We start from the raw sequence: 21,107 nt of genomic DNA, 5'->3' as shown, positions 1-21,107 counted from the left end.
AAGGCAGAGATGAAAAGATTGTGCGGTTAAACAAAATAACCCCCGACTCAAGTGTCAAATGGACCAGTTGACCTGTCTGACCTTTGTGGGTGAGTGAAAACAAAGCCTCCAAGAGACCCTCAACAGGTTTGGATCAAAGTTCAAGGTTACACCCAAGCCAAGTTCATTAACTTAGATGGTTGGTCAATGGCATAATAATAACAACGTATAGCACTATCAATGTCAGGGTTGTCATCGTGTATGCCACCAACACTACCAGGGTGATGGTAACCATCCCCAGGATAGCTCAATTATTCAAGCATGGTGTAGGCTAGATCAGCGGTTCTCAACCTTTTAAGGCCATGACCCCCCAACATAATAATATTTTTAATTGGGGACCCACCCTGACAAGCACATGGAATTGTAGTAGTTGAGGCATTACATTTAATTTGACTCGGTTCCACAGATAAATATTGTGAAAATAGCCGATCTACAAGTTCACAGCAAGGCGTTGTGAGCCTGTAGATCGGCTATTTTCAAAATGATTGCCTCTTTCTTATATTATTTGACAACTTGGCCAATGTTTAAAAAAGAATTATGGTACAGTTTGTTGATGACTTTTGATGCAGTAATGGACTTTTTTCTATTTTTTCCCCCGGTATTAAAAAGGTCTTAAATGTCCTTAAATTGTCATCTAGGGACTCCCCCCCCCCCAAATCATGTGGGGACCCCGACCCACGGGTTGAGAACCACTGGGCTAGAGTACTGCCAAGATTGCTGATTCTATGCCCTGAGTACCTTAATGAGCAGAGCATGCTATAATGCCAGAGTCAGGGGTTTGTTTACCCACTGGGACCACATACACTAAAACATATCATATGTGCATGTAATGCTGCTCCTCTGGATAAAAGTGCATAACATATTTTGAAATGATTTGCTCATCGGAAATGTATATGGAAAATGTGAAGTTCTTAGAAGTTCAATCAAGTTCAGTGGTTCATAGAGGTTTCATTTTTGGCAGAGACGAGTCTTTACAGTCAGTCACGCAGATGTGGAAAGCTTTGTGGCGATGCTTGATGTAATGCTCATGTAATTTCAGCGCAGACAATGGAAATCCTGTTAGGAGACTGTAGCGCAATGTTTCAGAAAGTCCCCGGGAGAATAAGCCCATCACAATTTGCTGAGTGCGCAAGAAGTGACGAGAGTCAGTGATGAGACACTAACCTCAACAGCCAGACTCAGCCTGAAGGCCTTGTAGGATGCTTTATCATTATGTGCACATGAGGATAGAGGAGGGGGGGGGTCTCCTACATGTATGGACACATCTAGCTTCTGGTTATGTTGATGACAAGATCTGTGAACCACAGTGGAGGGGATCTGACTGTGGTATTCACAAAGCGCAGGTTAACATGCCTGTACACGGCGCGTCTGAAAAGTGTCTCTGTTTTAACAACAAGCTTTGCGTTTGCACTTGAGCATTATTTCAGCAACGTATTTCTGTAAAAGGTACAGCACACCCTTTTTTTGAAAAGCAAGCAACTTTGAGCAAAAAGAGGTGCTGTGCTTCAGAATACAGATCATGTTTTCAGCATATTGTCATATAGCAACAGCAGCAGAACTGCTGACTGGTGCTTCCTAAAAGGATCTGTTTAATGCAGCTTGCCAAGGGGTAAACAAGGGACACTGGGGCACTAGAGTAGATTCTCCATTAAGATTAGGTCTGAATGTCTAAGTAACATAGATCTACATCCACTCAGCTCAGGGCAGTAGGAAATAAGTCTTAAGTGACTGTTTACTTGAGGAGAGAGATACCGTCTTGATTTGAAGGGCGTCTTTATGCTGATAAAACAAGGACAAAGGGGCTACTTCCTTGGTAGAGGATTTACTGTAGCAGATATGGGGAGATATATGCTTTTCTATCAGCCTCCTTATCCTCCCAATCCAATACATCAGCTAAAAAAATCAGAAACACCAGGCAGTGCATGTTAGATGATACAAACTCCCTGGGTGTGACTGTCTTATCTTCCTGACACCAAAATCTCCTCTGCTGAGTCCTCAGGTTTCTACTGTATATCTCTTATGCCTGCACAGCATAGCCTAGTTGTTAAACAATCTGTCCCAAACTACACACACAGTCACGGATAATAATCTTTACTTCCTTTCTGTGGAGCTTGGAATACTGACAGTGATGCTACGCTCGCCTTGCATGACCTGGCCACATCAATGGGGTTTCACATCAAGGCAAAAGGCCCCTCCTCCAACTAACGAACTAAAAGCTTCTGATTAATTTCTAGAGGGAGGCGCACATGTGTGCCTTTTAACTACACACACTCTACAAGTGTCTTTCATTGGGTAGTCAGCGCAATGCAGCTGTGACCTAGTTCTGCTCGATGGGAAACCAAAGTGTTCTCTGATGTCACCTGGGGTCTCACGCTTAATTTTGACCAATAGTTTTGCCCAAAGACAAGATGGAGCAAAACAGGAAGAAGAGCCGAGGCCCTCGGGTAATGTTGACAGTAGAGATATCTAAACATTTAGACGTGGTGCTCACTCCATTTTTTCCCGGAGAGAGAAAGCAGTATGTTTGTGTATCCTGCTGCCCCGAATGCCACAGACCGAGAGACTTGTCCGAGCTTGTATAATCACTGGCGCTTTTGTCAACAATGGGGAACAAATTGACGAAACTAAAGATTAGAGTTTCCAGTTAAATGAGCGAGAGACATAACAAAGTTGTCACCACAGGTGCAAAACATTTCTGATAATGTGTGGGTGGATACGCATAGCTTTTCACGCATTCCACTTAATTTTGTTACAATTCCATGAGCTAATCCCACTGTTGACAAAAAGTGAGGTTACACGTCACAATAACCATAATCCACTCTGTCAACATCTATAGTGTGTAAGCCTATGGAGTTATGCAAAAGAATACCACATTAGTATATACAGAAACTTGTTCATACATAATACATACACAGACACACATACACTCCTGTAAATACATAAAGAGTAGCCTAGTGCTTCCATATGCTGATAAGCCTATCAATAAATATAGGCCAAAATACTGCAATAAAGTAACTGCAAAGTATGTTGTTGATAAAAGTAAAAGCTTAATGTGTTAATGTGTGATGTCTGACTGCCAACGCCAACAACAAGCTGGCTTCCATCGCCACAAAGTCTATGGAGGTCCCCTCTTCTTTTTATGGTGTTGTTGACAAAATGCCTTTAAGAGCTGTTATTACTGCTTCCTGCCCTGCAGACACAGGAACCCAACAACCCATGTCTTTTCCTCAGAGAAGCTCTTCCTACAGTGGTAATCACACTGGTGGTTGACTGCTCAAAGCTTAGAAAGATCATAGTGTCATCATATCAGACATGAAGTTTTTGCTGTCAAGACATGACTACTCATGTGCTGAGCATGCAAAAAAGGTTGATGACAGTAATTTATTCAAAGGAACACATACTATGCAGCATGGGTACACGATGGTCCATACAGTAGTAAATGCGTAATTACAGTGACAGGTCAGCGCTAGTCGTTGTGTAAAATACCCATTTTCTTAATTATAATATCGTAAGTGTCAAAACTTCCAAATTGCAAGCAGGGAGGGGGGGGGCAATTGCAGGGACAGAATGCATGAAGGTGCAATGAAGTGATCGTGCTGAAGCAGCAGAACGATAACATCCCATGCAGCACAATCATTCATAATTCTGTAGAAAAATGTAATATATAAATAAATAAAAAGTTCATGCATGCACGGTGCACCTCGAGGCGTTTGCTTTTGCACGACATAACATGTTGGAGCAACAACAGAAAATCAATGCACGCCATAATAAGTTAACATAACATTTGCTTTCACTCGGAGGAGTTTGCATTCTTTTCTTTCTTTTTTTCCACTCCTCTTGCATTAACTTTACGAGAAGAGAGAAAAAACAACAAAAGAAAACTAATAAAATCATTTTCCACTCACCGGTGCAACTTTGTACCTGCTGCCGGATCCTCCTCGGACGGGCAAACAATGCATGCTTGGAAAGCAATGCAGCGTGAAGTAGACGCAGGACACAAGTAGAGAAGTCCTCATCATCAACATCATCATCACCGACCGACCGTTGGAAACCGTTGGAGCCAGAGAGAGAGAGAGAGAGCTTTCCCTTTCCAACCAGCCAGGAGTTGTAGAATGACTGACTCGGGCTCCTCTCGGGGCTCTTATATAGATTCTGATTTCTTTGTTCTCTTTTTACTTCACATACACTTTTTTTTTTATAGCCTGGGGGTGATAATACCACCCGCGCCCACGTGACACTTAACCCCTTCAATGCTGCTGCTGCGGTGAACTTGGATTCATTCAAAACAGATGACCCACCTGTGGTTCAAGGTTTTTTAGGGTTTTAGTTTATTTGCACGGATAATGCTTAATGTTAGCAACGGGGAGAGAGAGGGGAAAATAAATACAAACCGTGTGCATGATGAGACAAAGGAGTTTTTTCGATCACAACAAGTTTCCAAATGCATAACAATGCTTTGAAAATAGCAGATCTACAACCAAGCAAGCTCACAACCCATGGCAATATTTTCAAATAGCCTAAGTATGCATAGGGACTGAAGTGGTTAATGCATGTTTTGTAATATTAATAAAAATCTACAAAGTAATTAGTAACTAAAGTTTTCAAATAGTTGTAGTGGAGTAAAAAGGACAATATCTGCCTCTGAGATGTAGTGGAGTAGAAGTAAAAGTGTTGAAAATTGGAAACACTCCAGTAAAGTAAAAAATCCTCAAACGTGTAGGCTACTTAAGTACAATACTTGAGTAAATGTACATAGTTACTTAACACCACTGTGTGTGCGTGTGCAATGCATGTGCGTGTGTGTGTGTGTGTGTGTGTGTGTGTGTGTGTGTGTGGGGGGGGGGGGGGGGGGGGGGGGGGGGAGAGAGAGAGAGAGAGAGTGCATGCCTGCATGCGTGCGTGCGTGAGAGAGAGACAGACAGACAGACAGACAGACAGACAGACAGACAGACAGACAGACAGACAGACAGACAGGACAACAAAGCCAAGGACAATAAAAAATTAATAATAATAATTCATTATTATTGATGATAATGAACAATGGACTTCCATACAAGCCAACATAAATCATTTATAATTTGGTGACCGAATGAAAAAACAAACAAAAAAAAACTAAGATGCAGACAATGATAATATTTCACAGGACGTTTATGGGAGCCAGGCAGCCAGAGGATGAAATTAAGGAGAGAATGTCATGTTTAGTAACTGAGGAACTGAGGATGTACATGTTTGTTTGTTTTTGTGTGTGTGTGTGTGTGTGTGTGTGTGTGTGTGAGAGAGAGACAGACAGACAGACAGACAGACAGACAGACAGACAGACAGACAGACAGACAGACAGACAGACAGACAGACAGACAGACAGACAGGACAACAAAGCCAAGGACAATAAAAAATTAATAATAATAATTCATTATTATTGATGATAATGAACAATGGACTTCCATACAAGCCAACATAAATCATTTATAATTTGGTGACCGAATGAAAAAAAAAAAAAAAAAAAACTAAGATGCAGACAATGATAATATTTCACAGGACGTTTATGGGAGCCAGGCAGCCAGAGGATGAAATTAAGGAGAGAATGTCATGTTTAGCAACTGAGGAACTGAGGATGTACATGTTTGTTTGTTTTTGTGTGTGTGTGTGTGTGTGTGTGTGTGTGTGTGTGTGTGTGTGTGTGTGTGTGTGTGTGTGTGTGTGTGTGTGTGTGTGTGTGTGTGTGTGTGTGTGTGTGTGTGTCTCATATTTGGAAGAGAACTTATTAACTAATAACGATTGTACTTATCTCTTGTCTTGACTCTCCCTTTCATTTGTTCCTATTGGATATGTGTTGTTTTTCTAAGAAGTATTGAGTGTTATGTCAGAGTGATTACTATTTGGGGTGTTTTAACTGTAAGCTCTCCCTCATGCCTTTCGACACATTGAGAGCTGTTTTCTCATCTTCTCTGCACTATTATTATAGTGTGTAACTGGATGTTTGGTTTAAAAGAGAATTATAACGAATCAAACAATGCAGTTATAATAAATGGTATAGACTTTGTGAATTATTCAGTATAATCAAGTCAAAACAGTTGTAGTTTTATAGCAACAAATCACAATATAAGGTATCTCAACGCTCTTTTCATAAAGAGTAGGCGTAGAAAGTACTCTTTGTGGGGCATATAATGTACGAGTGAATACGTACGATCAAATCACCTAAAACATGTTATTTTCAAATCTAACATACTCGTTCAGCAACCCTATAATATATTATTATTATTATCATTATTATTATTGTTATTATTATTATTAATAATATTATATTAATATTAATATTAATATATTACTCTTGGTGCAAGCTTCATCACCACTTTAAACTGCAACATCTGATTAGAATTTGGTCAAAAGGGGAATTCAATTTAATTGAATATTCTGAAACATCAATTAGTTAACTTAATATGAAGTACATGATGTATTATCTGCATGAGTAATGAATTTAGTAGCAATTTGGAGATACAAAGTTCCAAATCTCAATAAGGTCAGACTACAGAAGTCCTTTAATTGTTTATCAGTAAATTTTGAGGCTAAACTTAGAATCTGGCCAAGCAGAAAGATGGACATTATTACTTTTATCTTCATGTTTTTATGTTCATTTGTTTTTGCTTTTTGTGTTGTGTCAAATGTGTGTATAATGTATTGCATGCAAGGCTACTGTGTCACAAGACACATTTCAGTGAAAGCTGATAATAAAGTAGTATTGTATCGCAATTGTAATTGTCTTGCCAACTCTATTTATATCTAAGTTATCTTATGATCAGCACTAAGCAAGAGCAAACCTTGGCTAAATGACAATGTAAACAAAGCTGTACTCCAGGCAGACAACCTCACATAGCTCACTATATCCCATATAGCTTGGAGGGACGATTCAACTGCCATTTGCGCTAATTAATTAATTAGGCCAACCAAGGATAGACTAAGTACTGTAAGTAACATAGCCCAGAGGGATGATAGCTCTGCGATTCTTAGTAGTTTTTTAGGCCTTTCGGCTGACCAGTGTTTATCAGTTAGTCAGTCAGTCAGTCAGTCAGTCAGTCCGTCAGTAACCGGAACGGTCGATACAACAACCTAGTCGGACCCTTTTTTTTGCGGAATGCTCGCCCCCAGCTGCGGAACACTCGCCCTGCTTGTCGCGGAACGCTCGCCCCCAGTGTGGGAACACTCGCCCCACTTGGCGTGGAACGCTCACCCCCAGCAAGGCTTACCACTCGGCCCGCTTGGTGAGAACAGATTACAGCCCCTAATAGTAAGTTAGGAAGTAGTAAGGCAAAAAACAGAACAACGACGGAGGTGGGCCGTCTGAAGCGAGCTTGAGTCACGAGAGGCACCACAGAGCGAGTCGCCGTGCCGAACGTTTCGAATTCCGCTTCAGCCAAATCACCCCCCCCCCCCTAGTCTCGGTACCCCCGAGACGTCAAATGTGGCAGAGTAGGTTCTGGTGGCTAGAAATACCTGGTGGGTCCGACCATTCCGAGATCGCTGGATTTGTGGGTCCGAATGTTCCGAGGTCGCCGGATTTTACCAGGGCCGACTAGGTTGTTGTACCGACCGTTTTTGTATTAGGTCGGTCGGTCGGTCGGTCGGTCGGACGGACGGACGGACGGACGGACGGACGGACGGACGGACGGACGGACGGACGGACGGACGGACGGACGGACGGACGGACGGACGGACGGACGGACGGACGGACGGACGGACGGACGGACGGACGGACGGACGGACGGACGGACGGACGGACGGACGGACGGACGGACGGACGGACGGACGGACGGACGGACGGACGGACAGACAGACAGACAGACAGACAGACAGACAGACAGACAGACAGACAGACAGACAGACAGACAGACAGACAGACAGACAGACAGACAGACAGACAGACAGACAGACAGACAGACAGAGGCTGGCCTCCTGGTCCAGCCAAACATTACAAAGTATGGGAATGAGAAGATGTAGATGCAATTTTAATGCATTATATTATTGGTTAACAGATATGTTTTCAGAAAACTTGGAGCTGTCTTTGAAAGTCAAATTATTCGACTGGCCCCTTGCCAGAACATTATTCCATGGGTCAATTGAGTTCATTTCTGTAATTATGGGCACTAATAGCAGTGAAGAATTTAGCTGTACTATTCTCAGTAATGGCTGTCAGGTTTTAAAAGTTGTTTGGACAGGAAAAGGGCTCTAATAAAATCTAATTTGCCTGACAGGGAATTGCAAGCTCCAAGCCACAGCAAGCCTGTTATCAAAACGAATAGTGAAAGAGAGAAGGGAGAGGCTTCGAGACTTCTGAGCTACAACATTAGATAGTGTCACTTCTAATTAAGACAGGGTACTGTAATTAACCTTATTGCCTGTAGATTTATTACATGCAGTAGCCAATTACTGTATATCCAAGGCTGACATTGGCTTGGTCAGTTATCTAATGTATAACCAGAAATAGTCCATTTGCCAAGTGCTGTAAAAGTAGGCAACATTGATACAGAAGCCATTTATAATACAGTTATATACTGACATCTCTCAAAGATTTACATAACTACACAATAAATGACAAGACCTCAATTACAGTGCAAAGAGAAAGTGCAAAACATGCAATAGACAGATCAAGTACAGTAAAGTATGGTTTCTGCTGTAGTATTGTGTCCAGTTTTGCACTGATCCATGTGATCCAGTGTTCCATTATGGGGTATTCTATTAATACCAAATATATTGGGGTAGGGGGGTCACAAAATTACATGGACCTATGAAGGAAAGATACAAGAACAACTAACATATCTGCCTTGTCAGCAAATTTCATAAGTCACATTGACTTATGACGCCACATTTTGACAAGACAATCCCAGCTTTTCAAGTAGGTTCATGTCGTCTCCTGTCAAGATGTGAATTAACAGGCCCAATTACAAGGGTGTTGTATTTTCGCTAGGCCGGCGTCCTCAGACGAGCTCTCCATCGTCGCCTCCAGTCATCCCGGTTCTCCATTCATTTGGCCAGCTCGTCAGTACTTTGCAGTATTTTAGGTTGTATTATTAATTTGCCCTGTATATGTACAGTAGTTGGATGTTTTAGTTGGTTATTTGTTTGATCATTGTTTGTCAATCAGCATGTCGGTTCCTTGTTTGTTAAATTAAATGGAAAAGTGTCCTGTAAGTCCTGGGCTGAGCTTCCTTGCCCATATGGACACCTGCATGCGTCCATGCGGGCAGATACAAAGATACATATTTGTCGCTCTGTCGCTTTGTATCTGTGTTATCTGTGTATCTGTTATCTGTATCTGTGTATCTTTGTGTTTGGAAGTTGAACCCAGCTCAACTTCAATTTGTAGCTTTGTATATTTTGTAGCAGCTTCAAACTTTGAATGTTGCTTTGTATCTTCATGTCGCTGGCTTCCATTGAAAATGAATGGTACCATGTGTCTTTGTATCTGCCCATGTGAACTGTAAAGGACTGGCCCAATAAGCGGCTGGAAACAGCAGAGTCAGGAGGTAGATTGCAACCAAAGGTGCTTTTATTCATCCCAAGTGCACATACAGGATACAAGAGCATCAGCAGCAAAAGGTGACATGGTGGTCGGCAGCTCCACCATCTCCTACTACTAAAACTAAAGCTGAGTGTGTTTGTTACTGGCAGCCTTTTATACTCAGCTGAGCCAATCAAGTGTCAGTCAATCAATTGTGGGTTCAACCATGTTGCAGGTTACCTCAAACATGCAACAAATCTACACCACACATTCCATTAAACATCTGCATCAATACCCCTGGTAAATACATATATATTAAGCACCCTATTGCAACACAAACGTTATCACATTATTAGCAGCTTCCAATGTACAACACAAAACCCCCCTCTCTCTTCTACTGTGGTCCAGTCCAAACCCATATATGGTGCTCGGGCACCCTGGGGACTCTTTTGCCCGAACACCCTGGAACAGACAGACATAAGCAGTATTAAAATCACAATCCAATATTCTTGTGTGCAAATATACTATGCAAAAGAGTATAAGTGCAAAATAGTGCCAATTATAAGTAACGGAGGACCTCTTCGTTACATGAACACAGAACACTTTATTATTAAATAAATCAATCAGAAAATCAATCAATCATAGTGGACTCTAATGTTTTCAGCTGTGTTTAAGGACATACAAAAAAGGTTAATTGAATTTCTAATGGCAGGTTGGACTGATGTTCACATTGATAGTGTAAAGGAGACGGGGTCTCCAGGGAATGTGGTTTAGAGGGGCACAAGGTATAGACCATATTCACACGGCGGCCATATTGGAATTTAACATTGAAAGTGCCACCCCGTTGCCGTGGAAACGGGGTGGCACTTCATTGACTTAATAGCAACATGGCCGCCGTGTGAATATGGTCTATTGAGGTGTGTCCCGGTTAGAGGACACATAAGAAACCAGACTGTTCCCAGTTGAAGGGATTTATTACAGCTGTGATCTTTGTGCATCCACGCACAGCATAAAGAAAGAATAGAAGGGCCTGTAGCACACGGTAGAACTGAAGAGTGAGAGGGACAAACTCCCAGCCAGGTCAAACTAACTGAGCCAACCTCAAACAGTAACAGCTGGTATAAGTGGCTTAATCAAATGAGGAGCACCTGTGATCAGAGTAAACTGGTATGAATGAATAACCAATCAGAATCAGGAGGCAATAAACATGATTATTAAGTAAGGTCGGTGTGACCTCAAGGCAATACACACGATCATGAGGTAAGGTCAGTGTGGCCTTTCTAACAGATAGTGTATGCTGGAAAATGTTTTAAAACAGATTTGTGTATTTTCCAGTTAATAATACTAACACTGTAAGTGTAACACTAAACACTCCATGGTTCACAGCAGCAAACAACACACCCACACATTCATTGTCAACATACAGTATTTCAAGCATGATTTCCATTGCATATGGAAATGTGGCCCTCAGTTTGCACATCTGTTGACTGTATATAGTATTGTGTTATTGTTTCCCCATAGTCTATACTGTATGTATCTGTGTTTTGATGCTGTGAGTTACCTTGGATGCCCAGGTGGTGTTGATAAAACGTCCTCCTCTCTGTTTTTACAAGATGTGGCATTGCTCCAATATATTGTGAAGGTACATTTATACAGTACTCTGTTGCACGATGAAGTATACTGTATGTCAAGTGACACGTATCAAAAGGACCTTTCAGGAAATATAAACCAACTGTGTTAAAGAAGGTGGATTTGGCCCCGAACGCTGGCGTAGCGGTCCGGGCACCTAGGCTACAATGTAGCCTGACAACTCATCGCAGATTCGAGTCCCGATCCCGACGGCTTTTGCTGCGTGTCACTCCCCATCTCTCTCTCCCCATCCATTCCTGTCAGCCAACTGTCCTATAAATAATGATATAAAGCCCCCCCCAAAAAAAAAAAAATCTAAAAAGAAAAATACAAGGATATGGGGACTTCGCATATACGTGTAACAAACAGTGCAAAGAATTAGGCACAACAATATACTATGACAAAAACTCCACATTTACATTCAGTTCTGTATGGCTATGCTCATTTGCTTAAGGAAGGAACATAAGATGGCTGGGAAACGAATCTCGACCAAAGTTACAGCAAATCCATGATTCACTTTCTTTACTTTAACGCTGTCCAAGTGAAATCAACCTCATCTTTTGGTACTACATAAAAGGCTTTGTGGTAAGCATCTGGGTTCCGACCTGGAGCCTAAAAACACAGCTGCTGCCAACGGGCCGCTGCTGCTGCTGCTGTCACATTATGAATGGAGACTACATATGTCTGCTTATCAGATGCACAGATTATTGTGCTGCTGCAGCTGAATGCTTTCCTTTGTTGTTTGCTGTTTATGGTTTCTGACTTTTCTCTAAACTGCACAGCGTTGTTATCCAGTGAGCTAATGCCATGTGGGGGGTGCGATGGTGTGGGGGGAGGGGAAAGTGTGTTCAAATGGAAATCACCCTCATAAAATTTGACTGGATTAACCCACGCTACCTCTGTCTGTCTACAATGACACATAGCCGGAGCCGGATGCTTTATGGACGTTTCAGAAATCTGTCCCTTTCCTAAGGTGCTCTGTTTAATAGGCCAGAGTAGGCAGTTGTGGTTATGTGAGAGTCCAATAAATGGAAAATTACAAGTTTGATAACTGCTATAACTAATTTATGTTTGCCAATAGCCATTGTAAATTGGTACAGATTATTCACAGTAATAAATCCTTCTGTGCCATGTTCGATCAGATAGAAACATATGATTACCAGAAATACATTTTAAGAGCTGAAATACATCACTTGAATTATTTGGAAACAAGAATCTGTCTCAACTGACCCACATACACAGACACGTTCATAGATCAAGCCTATCTTATCTACCTATTATCTATACAACCACTCTTAGTCCTGTCACAGGCTTCCTGTCTTTAGGCTAAACCCCTTTTCAGAATGAAACATTAATTATAACTATAGTGTCCTCTATCCATTCCTGAAAGAATCCATTTTTCATATGCTTGGTTATTGGCTCATGTCAGACCCACTTCACAAAACAAAGACCACATGTGTCCATTTAATGCAAACCAGACCTGGGATGTAAGCAACCATTCCACAGCTGCCTGCTCTCATTGGACGGCAAAGTAAAGTAGAGGGCTATGAAGCCGGCCCTAGGGGGAACCATTAGCCCTCTTTCTCTCCTTCGTTATGACCCCAGCTGACCCCCAGTGGGACTCACCACAACAAAGGGCTGAAGTGAGCATGGTCCTGTCCCTATACTGAGATCAACTCAGCAAATGGTGAAGATCAAGCCAAGTGGTGAGGTGCGGTTGAAAATAAGATGTTTTCAGAATGATCATGCACAGCCTTTGTGGCCAATTCTATTCAACAAATTTCTTCAGTTTTTACTTTACGTCACCCCGTCAGCTTGCTCCAGTTCCTGTGATGACATGCAATTTGCAGTCGCGCTTTTGATTAAGGAAATCATATGAAACTCATTGCTCTTTAGCCCTAAAATTATATCTGAGAATGAAGACAATCAAAAGGAAAATAAACACTACATGCAATACTTCAAATGAAGTTATCCTTTGAAAATGTATTTCAGACCCTAATATATTTCATAACTGTTATTTCTGGACAACATGTCCTACAACTCTACCACCGTATTCCAAAGAAAGGCGAGTTTAGGCCTACGTTGACATAATGCATGAGGGGCTAACTAGACAATCATAATTTACACTCCGTATAAATCAGGCTTTAAGTCCTCTGCCTGTAGCCTGGAAGGTCAGAGTCCCAGACTTTACCCAGATAATCTGTCTCAGAGGCATCATAAGCTATCACTTTAATAGTAATAAACACGTATACGTTTCAACATAAGGGATGAAGTCCAAAGGCAAAGATCAACTAAGGTTATCAGCTATGATTTATTGGACTCCCTTTTTGGATGTCATGTTGTTCACCATTTAGTTAGCCTGTCATTGTAAATGTTTGTCAGTGTATCGACTTCACAAGTTTTATCATATCAAAGTATGTGTGCGGGCATGTTCACATAAGATAAGATAAACCATGGAAGCAAATGCAGGTGCCATAGGGCTACATACATAGAACGCCGAAGTCTGACGTCATTTACACATCCTTTGTTTGTCTACCTGGTTCGCAGTTTTCCACCCCCGTTCTGAATCCCATAGACGTATTTAATATCGCGTCAAATAAGAACTGTGTTCCAAAAATAAACAAATGACCACGGCGGGTTGACTCTTATGGATATGAAGCATCAACTGACGGTGAGAAAACGCTAATGTTACTTCCGCCGAATTAGTTACATTTTCGCCAGAAACAGACTGTATCAAATATAAGTGACTGACTATCATAAACGATACAGAACCTCCTCCCTGACAATAACGCCGACACGCGGTGTTTATTTTTGGACCACAATTCTTATATGAGACGATTCTAAGATGACCCAATGTTATTCTCCATAGAGAAATTACTTCCGCAAACCTGGGGATGAACGAGTGACGTCAGGACTTCGGTGCTCTATAGCAGTATCAGCAGTAAGATTGAAATTAATAAAGTTCTCACATGGGGGCCCAAGCTTGGTTGTGGCGTCTGATGGCAACTGGCCAAGTCTCTACCTAGCCTATATAGATATCAGAAAATATTAAGGTCACAACCTAGCTGGTGGTTAAGAATTTCCAATGTGCTAATCCGGGCAGGCAAACAGACTCAGTGGTCATCAATATGTCCATACAAGGCAAATACTAGTCTTTGTCCGTGGCAAATGTTAGATTATGTTTTTACATAACATTATACATCTTTTATATCTACAACATTATATATCTTATTTTGATCATAAGACCCAATTACTGAATGTCAGTCTCCAGGTTTCCTTCAGAATATGTATGACACTGATTTACTTCGACACTATGTCACTATGTCTGTAATATGACAGATGAACTGAAACAGAACAGATGAACTGTATTATGACAGATCGTGATGAGATGAATTGCACTATTATTTGCACTGTTTTTCTAGACTATGGCGTACTTATTTATGATATTTGTCCTTTAAAGAATATGGTAGGATATATGTTGGATTGTAGGATGTACTGTATGTTTTCTATGTCTTGTCTGTACTTTGTCTTTTTCTAAATGTTGACCCTGGGAGCTGAGCTAAAACAAATCCTATGCACTTGTGCAAAAGTCTATTCTATTTTATGGCACATTAGGTGTTCACTAGTGCAGACTTTTTAGACTTTTCAAGCACCCCCATACCTCTGAGAGTTACAGACCACCTTTATGTGTTTCTGGTAATATTATTGTCTGCTCATTTGTATGTCCATGGCAGAAATAGAATTTTTACAAAAATGTCCACCACAAGCCAGGCCAGCATGGTGATGACCTCTGCAGGCAGTGTTTACAAAATATTGAGCACTGATCTAAGACCGTTGTGTCGACCAGTGTGTTTACTTTTGAACTGTCACTGTCACTAAAAATCATTCTGGTCTTAAAGGGGGAGGGGCGTCTGGCACGCAAAGTTAGTGGCCTGGGCTGCAGTAAAGATTCGGACCATAAAAATCCCTCCATTGAAGCGACATAACAAGACACCATGCCGCTGGAACTCTACCTAGATCTACACTCTCAACCATGTCGTTCAGTTTATCTGTTTGCCAAAATAGCAGACATTCCGTTTGAGTACAAGGCTGTCGACCTGGCCGCAGGTAAATCTGAAACTGAAAGTGATATGAATTAAAGTGTGAAATTGTGCGCAGCTGTTTTGCATATTTCTCAGTGTGTAGTCAGGTTTAGTTCATTCAGATTTTTACTACAGTCTTTTCAAGTTGTTGTATCAACTATGCCTTGACGAAAACTTTGAACACCGAAAAATACAAATAGGCTACCAACATCCTACCTCCTATTTTTTTAGGGATTAAAATGGGGTTGAATTTGGGATTAATTGATGTAATTGATGATTCCCCAGATTGATTTATGCCTGCAACAATTTTGAATGAGTTTATATTATAGATCACCAACACACATTATTAAGCAATGCCAGGGTCAGGCCCACCGACACAACATAATGAAGACTGTAGAGCTATGGAGAAAAAGTGCAGGTTTTCTTTTCTTTTCTTTTCTCATGGGGGGGAGGGGTGGGGGGGTTATAGGGTCACACTCGGTGTTGGATCTGGTCAGAATCTAATATGTTATGACGTGTAACTGGATTGCTACAAGAAGTGAAAATGTTTTGTCAATTAGTTTTTTTAATGCCTATTAAAACAGTGATCAGTGATATGATAATAATAATAATAATAATAATAATAATAATAATAATAATAATAATAATGAAATAGCCTAATCAATTTGATCAGAAATAGCCTTGCTAGTAATGGTAGGCCTAAGTTAACCTTTGGTAAATTACATTACCAACTCATTCATTCAATTCATTTAGAACATCATATGCATGTGAATGGAAAGGATGGTTCAATGATGTGTTTTAGTGTTAGTTTCTTGGGACAAGGAAACCAGTAACATGCTAAGTTGTTGAAATATGAGGAAAGGCTATATACATTTTTTATCATACAGTACAATCAAGTCTTAATTTATCTCTAAAAGTGTACATAGAAAGTAAAATGACCAGTTCATATTCAAAAGAGATTTTGCTGTGCTGAACTGTTTGCTTATAAGCTTGTGTCCATCCCAGGTCAACAATATGCTGAGGAGTTTGGCAAAATCAGCATGTTGAGAAAAGTTCCAGTGATGAAAGACGGGGACTTCATTCTTACAGAAAGGTAAGCACTACAAATTACATTGAAGTGAAGGCAACTTTTATCTTTTATTGGGTAGGCAGTTAACGGCCACTTTTCTTTGAGGAGCTGTTCTCCCTCTAGTTGTTTATGGTCTTTATTGTACATAGAAGTACTGTAGAGCCTGTAAATCCTTCCATACAGTTTACTTTGTATTATGATTATAGTCGCACGCCAAAAATAGCAGATCTACAAGCTCCCAACCCATCCCAATGCGACACATTGTGAGCTTGTAGATCTGACATTTTTGGGGTGTGACTCTGTATGATGAATTATAATTCAGGCTTTAGCCTCCTACCCACTGTTAATGTGCATAATATGCTCTACTCTCTGCAGTATTTACTAACCCGTTAAAAGGGCCCATGGACGTTGTGGTTGGTACAGCATTAACTGTCTAGAGGCCCTCTGAGAATCGCATGGTCGCCGGTTTGACTCGGCTCGCCCTGTCTACGTGTTGAAGTGTCCCTGGGCAAGACACGTAACCCCCCAGCTCCCCCCATGCGCTCATCTGAGCCACCAATAACATAAAATGCATTATATTTTTGTTGCAGTGTTGCAATCCTGAAATACATGGCAGAGAAATATAAAGCCTCAGTGCCAGACCACTGGTATCCAGCGGAGCTCCAACAGCGTGCCCGCGTTAATGAATACCTCGCCTGGCAGCATGCCGCCCTCAGAACTCATGGGTCAAAGGTGTTCTGGTTCAGGGTACGACTCACCCAAACACATTCATAGGAACCTTTTATAGTGTAACTTTTCCTACTTTCCCTCCTGTTTGTCTTTGTTACATAATGTTACATAATGACCATATCAGAACACACTGTACTACAGTGTGTTCTGTGTTGGTGTTCCAGACCGGCTCGAGTGACTTCCTGATGCTCTCGGTTCCTCCTGCTCAGACAGAGCTAGGCAAGGCAGCATTCTCTGTCAGTTTCTCCATCTGCTTGGAATGAGCTCCAGAAGTCCTTAAATCGGTTCACTTCCTTCTTTGGGTCAATTCAGGGCAGTGGTTTCCAACACTTTTGTTGAAGATTGTAACTGCTTTATTACATTTTTCGCTTTATCTGTTTTAGTTTTTTTGAGTATTTTAGTTTTTTTAGTATTTTCTTCTGTCTTCTGATTCATGTATTTTAATTATTGCTGTATATGAATGAATGACTCTGTTGAGTATTGTATCTCGGCTACATTGAAAATGAGGGTTTGCCTCTCAACTGTGTGTGTGTGTGTGTGTGTGTGTGTGTGTGTGTGTGTGTGTGTGTGTGTGTGTGTGTGTGTGTGTGTGTGTGTGTGTGTGTGTGTGTGTGTGTGTGTGTGGATAGATAGATAGATAGATAGATAGATACACAAATCACTTGTCATTTAACCCAGGATAGCAGTATAAATATAACTAGACGCGTCGCAATTTAGGGCAATTGCAAAGTGTGGTTGCGCCGACGCGATTCGCGGGTCGGTGCCGCCAGGACCCGAGTAATACGCTGGGAGGAATACCGTCGGAGGCTGCGCCAATTACATTGTCACGTCACTCCTGAGATCACTTGCTTTTCATTTTGAGAGGATTGATCCCCCAAAAATCATGTTTTTGCATCAAACGGTTACGTTTTGTGCATTTGTGGTGCCCCCTATGGATCAAAGTGGAAATGCTTTTGGGGATTCCTTGAGTAAACCACCCTGGACATGTGATTCAAATTTGGGATTGATTGGACGTTTCGTTCGTGATTTCTGGCATTTTTCGTAAAACGGGCCCCTCCCGCTAACTTTGGAAGCCATTTACGGACGAACGGTATGGACTATCAAAATGCCGTTTGGATATGTTTATCGCATGGGTCCAGAGATCATGTCTACCGATTTTTGTGAAATTTGGACAAAATATATGGGAGGAGGAGCTAAAAGTGTGTTTTGAAGAAAATGCAAAATGGCGGAAAATCTATCCTGACGCAAATGGGCGTGGCCTATATGGGGAGATGCGTCGTGACCCAAGGAATCCAGGGGAAAAGAAATTTTGATTTTACGACCTACGGTTCAAGAGTTATAGGCCAAAACGTAAAGGGGGCTGTTATAGCGCCACCATGTGGCCGATTGGTGTGATTATTTTTTCAATAATTTCGGACTAAATTATGAACCTCCTCTCCAAATCTGGTAACTCTAGCTCTTACGGTTTTAGAGAAAAAAATACTTGAATTTGAGTTTTTTCACTTTTTCATTAAAGCGGATGGGGAAATTTAATGCACTAATAAATCAATATCAATTAAACTATTTAACCAATCTCTTAGCAAAATACAAGCGCACGATTCCAGGTCAAGACGGTCATTTTGAGATATGGCACTAAATTGGGGAATAAAAACTGTGGGAGGAGAGACGATCTAAACTATTGTTTATCTATATTAATAATAAAGTGTGAGGATTACTATAGTCTGGTTGCCCTGTTAGGGCAACCACACTAATAAGTTGCAGAGCAAAATATCTCATAATAATAATCTAAAAGCTTAATCTTTCCATGCAGGCTGTACTTCCTATTGCAACTGGTTCAGAGGTACCAAAAGAGAAGATGGACGCTGCTGTGGAAGACCTCACACAGTCCCTGACCGTCTTGGAGCAGAAGTTCCTACTGGACAGGCCATTCATCATTGGGGAGAAAATATCTCTTGCTGATCTGGTGGCAATAGTTGAAGTCATGCAGGTAATTTTGATAATACTACACAGTAAAATGCTCAGTGTTAATTTAACCCATTAAGACCTGAGACCGATTCTACAAATGCCATCTAAATCAGTTGTTCTCACACTTTCAAGATTTCTTTTAAATGTTCAAAAATAGCAGAAAAGCCTGTTATACTGTAGGAGGTGACCATTTGTACCTACCGTATGTTCTTTGTTTTTTGTAGCCCGTTGGGACCGGTCTAGATGTTTTTGAAGACAGGCCCGCTCTGATTGCCTGGAGAGACCGTGTGAAGAAGGAGATTGGCGAGGAGCTGTTCGACGAAGCTCACAAGACCATCATGCATGTGGACCGCCTCAGCGAAACCTTCAAGGACAACGGCATGTTGGAGCTTCTCAAGCCTCGGCTTCAGAAGATGTTCAACTGAGGATTTCTGTCTCATATGCAAGGATGTTTTTACCATCACCCAGTTAGCGGTTTGTTAGGGGTGCCCATACCAATCTGGAAAAACACAGTCTGCTAAAGAGATAAGATATAATTGTCTATTGATAAACATAGCCTCACTTAGAGTGTGATGGTCTAATTTGTAGTGATATTGCTCAGTCATATTTCTGGGCATCAACCAAATATTCAAATCCAGAAATGGAAGTCTCAGGAGTAGGGAATTTGGAAATTGGACCTGTTAAGCTGTGTTAACCAAGCATCATTTTAGATTTGAACAACTTTAACCATTTTATACTTCGACTATTCAAAAATAGCAGATATACAAGCTCTTAGCAAGTCACTTCGTGCCGCGCTATGAGCTTGTAGATATGTTATTTTAGAAAAATCTTGAAAACGTGTGCAAATCTTTTAATTTTTAATTTTTAACATTTTTAACTCAGTTCTTTGCTTCTGGGGTCCTTGGAACAAAATAGTTTGAGATGGGGGTCGGTGGCCAAATACATATAATTTTGGGGGTCCATGATATGAAAAGATTTGAGCACCACTGATATACAGAAAACTGTTAGGATTTAGAAGACATTTGTAGAATCGGCCTCAGTTAATGGGTTAAAGCAGGGATTTTCAACAGGTGGTCCGTGGACCACTAGTGGCTAGTGAAGGTATTGCAGATGGTCCCTAACCATGCATTTAGTAATGTAGCAAATGTATGTAAATTGTATTTATTTTTTATTTTCTTCCACGTCATGCATTTATAGAAATTATGGATGCACTTGTACAGCGCCATACTATGAATAGGTCATTAAAGATAATTTTGTAAATTACTTGTATGTGTGTATGTGCACATATACTGTATGTATCTGTGTGCATTATGGGGTAATATATTGGGGGTCATATTTTGTTACACTCGCCCCAAAACACAGCCCACATTTTTTGCACAGAACGCTCGCCCCCACCGGTTCTTGTATTCGTTTTACTGAGGTTAAGTTTGGGAATAAGTTTAGGGTTAGGCATATTTTTTACTGAGGTTAAGTTTAGGAATAAGTTTAGGTTTAGGCATAGTGTTACTGAGGTTATGTTTAGGAATACCCGGTGGCGACCGTTCCGAGGTCGCCGGGTTTGAAGCATGTTTTGGGGCGAGCATTTTTGTATTCAAATGGACAAGTGTGCACTTGAGAGAACTGGTTGTGTGTTTTGTGGGAGAACGGGGCCAATTCCACATTTCGCATCTTAGACCCATTTCTAATCACTCACGAATAATGAGGTGCATTGTTAACATTCACATGGGGCAGCCATAACTGAGTGGTTAGTGAGCCCGCCTGGGCAGCCAGAGCAGACCCTGGTTGTCGCAGGCAGGATTCCAGGCCAGGCCAGCAATGTGTCGATGTGTGTCCCTGAGCAAGACTCTTGACCCCTAATTGCTCCCAGAGCCAATGGCTGCTCACTGCTCCTTGTGATTATAGGATGGATAAATGTAGAGGACAAATTTCAAGTATGTGCATATATTTACATATACAGTGACAAAAAACACCCCAAGAAGTGGGGCTGGGGACTATATTATTATTCACTGTACAATTACACTCGCATCCAACTTATTAATTGTTTACCCTCCATAATGGTTCCTATAGCCTAACAGATGCTGTGTCAAGAAAGAATATCCTA

At 41.2% G+C, this 21,107-nt stretch overlaps 2 protein-coding genes across 4 annotated transcripts in view; one reads left to right on the top strand and one right to left on the bottom strand.

Annotated features, from left to right (window-relative positions):
• Nucleotides 1-4,189, bottom strand: part of mmp11a (matrix metallopeptidase 11a) — an 18,134-nt gene extending 13,945 nt beyond the window's left edge. For both annotated transcript variants that reach the window (XM_080434355.1, XM_080434356.1), the window contains exon 1: nt 3,945-4,189. In XM_080434355.1, the coding sequence (XP_080290481.1) occupies nt 3,945-4,070 (126 nt within the window). In that variant the 5' untranslated portion in view covers nt 4,071-4,189. The remainder of the gene's footprint in view (nt 1-3,944) is intronic.
• Nucleotides 1-21,107, top strand: part of gstt1a (glutathione S-transferase theta 1a) — a 27,435-nt gene extending 6,328 nt beyond the window's left edge. Inside the window, exons 1-6 of one of the 2 annotated variants that reach the window (XM_080434358.1) lie at nt 11,123-11,174; nt 15,061-15,268; nt 16,249-16,336; nt 16,903-17,059; nt 18,852-19,028; nt 19,231-21,107. In XM_080434358.1, coding sequence (XP_080290484.1) covers nt 15,157-15,268; nt 16,249-16,336; nt 16,903-17,059; nt 18,852-19,028; nt 19,231-19,431 — 735 coding nt within the window. In that variant the 5' untranslated portion in view covers nt 11,123-11,174; nt 15,061-15,156 and the 3' untranslated portion in view covers nt 19,432-21,107. Of the gene's footprint in view, nt 1-11,122; nt 11,175-15,060; nt 15,269-16,248; nt 16,337-16,902; nt 17,060-18,851; nt 19,029-19,230 lie in introns of those variants that run through there. The other variant, XM_080434357.1, reaches the window with a different exon arrangement.

Source organism: Gymnoscopelus braueri (genome assembly GCF_963280865.1).
Source record: "Gymnoscopelus braueri genome assembly, chromosome: 7".
In the NCBI taxonomy this organism is placed as follows: Eukaryota; Metazoa; Chordata; class Actinopteri; order Myctophiformes; family Myctophidae; genus Gymnoscopelus; species Gymnoscopelus braueri.
This window is presented reverse-complemented; position numbering and strand designations above follow the sequence as displayed.